At 38.7% G+C, this 7,956-nt stretch overlaps 2 protein-coding genes across 2 annotated transcripts; one reads left to right on the plus strand and one right to left on the minus strand.

Annotated features, from left to right (window-relative positions):
- Positions 1-418: 418 nt before the first annotated feature.
- On the minus strand, positions 419-2,042 carry LOC149493862 (uncharacterized). The gene is made up of 2 exons (XM_089726118.1): positions 926-2,042; positions 419-547 (listed from the first exon to the last, which is right to left on the minus strand). Exons 1-2 carry the CDS (start codon positions 2,040-2,042, stop codon positions 510-512), a joined length of 1,155 nt encoding a protein of 384 aa, XP_089582244.1. The 3' UTR covers positions 419-509.
- A 247-nt stretch (positions 2,043-2,289) lies between these two features.
- On the plus strand, positions 2,290-5,722 carry LOC105640130 (uncharacterized). Its single transcript, XM_020681708.3, has 2 exons — positions 2,290-4,895; positions 5,109-5,722. Exons 1-2 carry the CDS (start codon positions 2,300-2,302, stop codon positions 5,456-5,458), a joined length of 2,946 nt encoding a protein of 981 aa, XP_020537367.1. The 5' UTR covers positions 2,290-2,299; the 3' UTR covers positions 5,459-5,722.
- The last annotated feature ends 2,234 nt before the right edge of the window (positions 5,723-7,956 follow it).

The following is a 7,956-nucleotide window of genomic DNA, read 5'->3' on the forward strand; positions in this document are numbered from 1 at the left end:
GTCCTTTTTGGTGAGAAAATTGCTTCATGGATTCATTTATGTATTCACCCCCATTATCAGATCGTAAAATCTTAATTGATTGATTGAACTGAGTTTGGATCATAGTATAAAACAGAATAAATTTATCAACAACTTCAAATTTATTTTTCAAAAAATACACCCATGTCATACGAGTGCAGTCATCAACAAAGAGTAAAAAATATCTAAAACCTTGACCTCCTAAGACAGGAGCTGGACCCCACACATCAGAATGAACCAAAGAAAAAGGAGACTCCATATGGGTATTACTCGGTTTAAAAGTTTGTCTATGACTTTTTGCCAAAACACACGTCTCACACTTAAACATATTATTTGACTTAAATATATTTGGAAATAACAGACTTAAATAACCTATGGATGGATGTCCCAGTCGTCGGTGCCAAAGCCAAGCTTCCCGTTCAGTAGTTCCGTGAGCCAGCATTACATTACCGTGTTGGGCCACTTCATCCACATAATACAATCCATGATGCTCAGTGCCACATCCAATAATCTTCCCGCTCCTGATATCCTGTAAAATACAAAAGGTAGGATGCATTAGTACAGTACAATTTAATTCCTTTGTCACATGACTAATCGACAACAATTTATGAGACAATGAGGGAACATAAAGACAATTTGATATTTTTAATGTCGGTGAAATTTCAACAGATCCTGCTCCTTCTACGGTTGCAGTGCTCCCATTTGCAGTTTGGACATGGGTTTTTTTTTGGTTTTAATGGTGCTATTATGTCAGCCGCCTCAAAAGTCATTGTATCAGTAGCACCACAGTCAAAAATCCAGCGATTATCTTTTCTTGTCTGTTTATTATTATTTTCAAAAGATTTGGGGCATTTCTCATACTTTCCTTGGGGTTTTATGTTAAATGACCCCATTCTTTTTCCTTCACCTTCTAGGGTTCCATCTGCCCTTTCATTTTGTGCCGCCACCATCCCCATCGCTCCTCTCTCATTCTGACCTCCTCTGCTGTCGCCACCGCTGCTGGCAGCCTCTAGGTTACCCACGGCGGCGGCTGCTTTGCTGGTCTTTGTGCCCTTGTTTCGGTGATTCTCGTTCCACCATTCTGGATAGCCAATTAATTCGAAGCATTGATCTTTTGTGTGTTTGCTCATCCCACAATAAGAGCACTTGAGTCTCGATTTATCTGGACGGGATGATGAACCATCGTTTCTTGGTTCTGACCGCCGCTGGCCACGCGCGACGAGTCCTACACCAGTTGCTTCACTTGCTTCTTTCTTCCCGATGATGACAAATCCGTCGCCTATGCCCTGTGATAGCGATTCTCTGTTAGCTGGTCCCATGATGTTCAATCGGGCGGCTTCTTTCCGAACAGAGGCGTAGGCGGCTTCAGCTGAGGGAAGATGCTCCGATCTGAGGATTTCCCTTTTGATCTGATCATACAGGTGATCTATTCCATTTAAGAATTGAAATAGTTTTTGTTCTTGTTTGACTTTGTTGTATGTCGCGATATCTGTTGAGCATGTCATCGGATTAGGCTCCCTGCGATCGATCTCCCCCCATATTCCTTGCATGGTGAGCCAGAATTCTTCTAGTGTTGATGATCCCTGTTTCATGCTGTTTGCTCTGGTATGTAGATCAAATATCTGTAATTTATCTTTCCCACTGCTATATGTGATAACAAGAGCATTCCACAAATCTTTAGCTGTGGAATACTCTGTTAAGTTGTTTGCTAGTTGTGGTTCCATGTTCTGAATTAACCATGAGAACACAATCAAATCTTCTTGTTCCCACTTTTCAAAATGTGGATCTCCAGCGGATGGAGGTGTAGCAGCTTCAGTGATGTGGTTTAACAATTTTTTTGATTTTCCCCCAATAGCTACTTTCATCATACGTGACCATATTGCATAATTTTGGCTATTTAATTTGACATTGATGGTGAGGTTATCTGAAATGGTTTGTTTCTGGTTTTGGGTATTAATCAGGTTTGCAATTCTTGTCAGGTCTTCGTCGTTGAGACCCGAGGTATGAACACTATCATCAGACATGATGATATTTGGTTATTTCAGGTAAGTCAGAAGGTAGGTGATGAGCTAAATGTGTTCAGTCAGTTCTGACTGAAAAACACCAGCTCTGATACCATGTTTCACAGAGGGAAAAATTGTTATTATTTTCTGTAAAGATTACATTGTTTTAATATACAAACTGCTTCTAACTATCCACTAATTACGGCTCTAATTACTCCTAAAGTTCCACCTAACATGATTTTTACTTTTACTGTGTGTACAGTTTAGTGGACAGGGAAATGATGAACTATGATTCTGATCCCTACTTTTTCTCTTCATCCGACAAAGACCCTTTTCATGCCTTGAGTTCTTGGAATGATTCTCTGCACTACTGTCAATGGCGTGGTGTTTCGTGCAGTCGCCGACATCCTGACAGGGTCACAGCCTTAATCTTCAACTCACGAGGCCTAACAGGACCTCTGTCGCCTCATATTGGAAATCTCTCCTTTCTGAATGTCATTGATTTCCAAAACAATAGCTTCAATGGCCGAATTCCACAAGAAATTGGTCGTCTTCGTCGCCTGCGATATCTAATACTTGCCAACAATTCATTTGGTGGGAATATACCAGCAAACTTGTCCAGTTGCTCTGAACTTTTATACCTTGACCTCATCGACAATAAGCTTACTGGAAACATACCTGCTGAGTTGGGATCTTTGCCAAAACTTGGAGCACTAGGCTTGGGACGTAATAATCTGACAGGAACTATTCCTCCTTCAATTGGGAATCTCTCATCTCTTTACCAAATATCTATAAGAACAAATAACTTGCACGGACAGATTCCGGAGGAGCTTTCGCAACTTGTGAAACTAAAGGATGTGTTATTTGGAGAAAATAATCTGATTGGTGAGATTCCTTATGGCCTTTTTAACATCTCAAGCATTGAAATATTTAACTTCATTTATAACCAGCTACAAGGAGGCATTCCCTCTGATATAGGCCTTACTCTTCCCAAGTTATCTTCTCTTGCACTAGCATATAATAAGTTTACTGGGTCAATTCCTGTTACATTATCAAATGCTTCCACTCTTGAAAGATTTGCTTTTTCTTCAAATCATTTTACTGGTTCAATTCCAAAAGATCTAGGGAAGTTGCCACGTCTTTTGATGGCTTTCTTCTCAGAAAATCAGTTACAAGATGACTTGAGTTTCATTGATTCTCTAACTAATTGTTCTGGTTTACAACAAATCCATGTTGAGAGGAACTTTTTCAATGGGTCTATTCCCAAATCCATAGCCAATCTCTCCAAAGACATGTGGTTTCTTGGTCTGTCAGAAAATCAGTTGCAAAATGGCATCCCCTTAGGTCTTGAAAACCTCGTTAATTTGAGATTTTTGCAGCTGGGTTGGAATTATCTCTCAGGTCGTATTCCTATTGATTTTGGCAGATTTCCGTACTTGCAATATTTGACTTTGTCTAGCAACAATTTCACTGGAACTATCCCATCTTCATTTGGTAACTTAACTTTCCTGACTATTCTTTACATGAGAGCCAACAACTTTCATGGAAGCATACCTCCAAATCTCGGCAATTGTCGTAGCTTGATCGAGTTGGATCTTGGTCGGAATAATCTTAATGGTTCAATACCCAAAGAAGTTATTGGCCTTTCTTCCCTTTCAGTTGGACTATATTTATCTCAAAATGAACTTACTGGTGTCATTCCATCAGAAATTGGATTGCTTCAAAATCTAGTCTCATTGGATTTATCTAACAATAGATTTTCTGGTATAATTCCAAAAACCATTGGTGAATGTTCGAAATTGGAAGGGCTTTATCTATCGGATAATTCATTTGAAGGAGAGATACCTCAAGCTTTGAGTTTTTTGCATGGTTTAAGAGAGCTGGATATTTCAGGCAATAACTTCTCAGGTAAAATTCCAGATTCTTTAGCTGGGCTTGATGGGTTGAGCCTTTTGAATCTGTCATTTAATAGGCTTGAAGGAGAAGTACCAAAACAGGGACTTTTCTTAAATGCAAGTGAAATTTCATTGTTAGGAAACAATCTTTGTGGAGGAATCAAAGAATTGAAGCTTCCTCCTTGCCCTTCCTCAAAATCCACAAAGAATACACTCTCCCCTGCTCAGAAAATATTAATCTCAGTCTTCAGTGTTGCATTATTTTTGCTTGTGTTGACATCCTTCTTAATTTTCTGGTATAGGAAAAGAACTTCTAGAAGTAAAGGCATCTCCATGCCATCATTTAATCACCAGTTTTTGAGACTTTCCTATGCAGAACTCTTCAAAGCCACTGATGGATTTTCTGAGTCCAATATAGTAGGCACCGGTGGCTATAGTTCTGTCTATAAAGGAATTCTTGATCAAACAGCAAAAGAAGTAGCAGTAAAAGTGTTGAACCTGCATCGGAAAGGAGCATCAAATAGTTTTCTGCGTGAATGTGAAGCTCTTAGAACCATCAGGCATAGGAATCTCATGAAGTTACTCAGTGCCTGTTCTAGCATTGACTTTAAAGGGAATGATTTCAAAGCTCTAGTTTATGAATTCATGTCAAATGGGAGCTTGGAGAAATGGTTGTACGCTAGCCATGTAATGGAAGATGGGAGACAAATAGAATCAATAAGTTTGAAGCTAATGCATAGGCTAAATATTGCTATTGACATTGCTTCTGCACTCGAGTACCTTCATAATGGTTGCCCATCGACAATCATACATGGAGAGCTAAAGCCAAGTAATGTTCTTCTAGATGATGAGATGACAGCCTATGTTGGAGACTTTGGCTTAGCAAAGATTGTTTCTACAATTTCTGTTGGGTCTCAGCAACATCAGCATCAAAGTAGTTCTCTAGCAATCAAAGGAACAATAGGCTATGTTGCTCCAGGTAAACATCTTCTCCTAGTTTATCATTCTCGGAAAAAAGTGGAAATTTCTCTCCGTTGGCCTTCTAGATCTAAAACTCCGATCACAATTCACATTCATATGTCATTTAAACATATTTTTATATGTTGAAAGATAAATGAAATGTGATTACGTATATGCTTTGTTTTGTTCCAACATAGCAAGACTAGTTAATTACTGCATATTCTATTTGCAGAGTACGGCATGAGCGACATGGTGTCCGTAGAAGGAGACATATATAGCTATGGAATTATGTTATTGGAGATGTTTACAGGAAAGAAACCCACTGATAATTCTTTTACAAATGAAGTAAATCTTCATGTTTTTGTTGAAAGATCTTTGCCATATAAAGTGATGGAAATTGTAGATCCACGCATTTTAATAGAAGATGGAAGAGGAACTCCGGTAGATTGCTTGGTCTCGGTATTGAGAATTGGAGTTTATTGCTCCATGGAACAACCAACAGAGAGGATGAAAATGGTAGATGTAATCAGAGAATTACAAAAGGTGAAGGATGTGTATATGAACGAATTAAGAGAGCACTAATTGTCGAATTGAAGGCTCGAGCACCTCCCTAACAGCATTAATGAAAAATTTCAACCATTTCATCCTGTTGCGCATTACAACAAGTTGCCTTTCTCATGGCTAATAGTTGACCAAAGTATTTCTTTATATTTGATTTGTTTGCGAGTATTTTATTAATAATAGAATTAGAACTTTTTCATCTCATTCTTAGTATCCCAAGATAGCAATTAGCATGAGTACATGTTATTATCACTCCCTAATTTCAACTGAAATTCCCATTTTTAACCTTTCCTGCTATGTTCATTAGTCTATTGAAGGATTATTGTAAACCAGTACAAAAAAAAGAAGAAGAAACAGATATTTGTTTAGATTTTGAGTAGAACCATCAACACAGCCAGAAAAACAAAATTGCTCATACCTCTTACACATTATCCTTCAACTTCAACGATCAACCGCATAATTTCACGGCCGTTGCGATTCAGTAGTGTGAACCTCTTCCCCAAATATTGGCATATAATGAATATGACTAAGGGCAGAAGTACACGTGAATGTGTGAGTCACCACCTTGTTTAATTATTTTAGGGTAAACTAGGAAAAAACCCTAAATTGACTCCAATTTTAATTAACCTAATTACTAGATTAATTATCCCAATGTTTAAGGCATAGTTTGCGAACCCGAGGTGGATCCCGAGACCATGTCATGTTGATGAACTAACCAATGAATAAATGTTTTGCAAAGTAAATGATGTAATTGGACCAATGAAATGTTTAAGTGATTTCGACTTGCCGCTCGGGGTTAAATCCCAAACGTGCCTACGTACTTCCGTTTGAATGGAAGATCAAAGTCGACGTAGTTCGATAGACATTTTTTAACGGGCTTTGAATGGGTATGCTTAATGCATAAGTGTGTGTATGCTTCGTGCATTTTGTTTAGGCATTTTGCCAAAGAATTGATTGATTTGATTAGGCGTTTGTTGCCAAAAGTGTTGATTTAAGGCTTTTAGCCAAGAAAATTAATTTAGGCAATTTGTTTGCCAAAAGTGTTGATTAGGCGATTGTCGCCAAAATGATTGATTTAAGGCTTTTAGCCAAAATATTGATTAATTCAAGGCATTTTGCCAAAGCTTCGATTTAAGCGATTTGTCGCTAAAAATGGTTAATCTTATTTATAGGGAATTTGTTGCCAAAAATTAATTAAACCGTAGGCAATTTGTTGCCAAAATGGTTGATTAAACTGTAGGCAATTTGTTGCCAAAAACGTGATTGATTAAGGCTTTTAGCCACAATTATTTATTAATTGGACTTTTAGCCGGACTGTTCGAAATAAAGGCGATCATACCATAGTCATTAATTGACCAGGTACTTTAGCCAATATTGTCGGATTTAGGCTTTAACACCATGATTATTAATTAACCGGGCATTTAAGCTTAATCATATTTAATTGAGGCAGTTTTATTTGCCGAATTGATGATGTGAATGAATTTATGCAGCAGTTTAATTCAGAATTAGAGTAGAAGAGAATATGCACAAAATGCTGAAATTAAATGGGCAGAGTTTCGTTCTTACCTGAGTTAATCGGCGGCCGCTTCTTAGCTTCAGCTTGAAAATTCCAGATTAAGCTCCTCGTTTGGGGAATATTAATTAGAATTAATTCACTTAAGTGACCAAATATCACAACAACGGAAGAATAAAAGCCTAAGCTAAATGCAGAAAAGCAGTAAAAGAACCACAAGGAGCGTAGGGGAGAAAGAGCGTCCGTCAACACAGACAGAGTCTCTCAAACTGTCGAATCGGGGCAGTATTTATAGGAAAAAATAGGTCGGAGGGCAGTAGCTACCGCCGTGGTTTTTCATTCCAAAGGCTTTTTCGGGAGTTTCGTACCTCCAAAATATATTCCGGGACCAGTTCTGCGATCCTCGTAATTTTTCGGACGTTTCAAGTACCATATTGGCATACTTTCGGTGAACTTTCTGAATGGTATCTGGTCCGGCCGGACTGTTTGCAGTCCGGAAAAACATGCTTTTTGAGCCTCAAAATTTGAGTATTCACAGTTGCCCGCCACCGGTGACCATAAAAAAGATTTGTGGGAGTCGGTAGTTGTCTGAAAAACAAATTTTGAAGGCGAAAATCGGACGCGTCCAGAAGACCCGCCTTTTGGCTATTTTCCTTGATTTTTTTTCATTTTTTTCAATTTTTTTTTTTGGGCCTTAGGGGCCAAAATGTGAACTTTTGGGCCTTTGTGGCCAAATTGGGCATTTTTAGCCATTTGCGGTCAAATTGGGAATTTTGGGCGTTAGGGGCCAAGATGTGAACTTTTGGGCCTTTGTGGCCAAATTGGGCATTTTTGGGCCTTTGGGGCCAAATTGGGAATTTTTGGGCCTTAGGGGCCAAGATGTGAACTTTTGGGCTTTTGTGGCCAAATTGGGCATTTTTGGGCCTTAGGGGCCAAGATGTGAACTTTTGGGCCTTAGGGGCCAAAATGTGAACTTTTTGGGCCTTTGTGGCCAAATTGGGAATTT

Source organism: Jatropha curcas, chromosome 9 (assembly GCF_041381405.1).
Source record: "Jatropha curcas cultivar XTBG-Jc1 chromosome 9, XTBG_Jcur_1.0, whole genome shotgun sequence".
NCBI lineage: Eukaryota > Viridiplantae > Streptophyta > Magnoliopsida > Malpighiales > Euphorbiaceae > Jatropha > Jatropha curcas.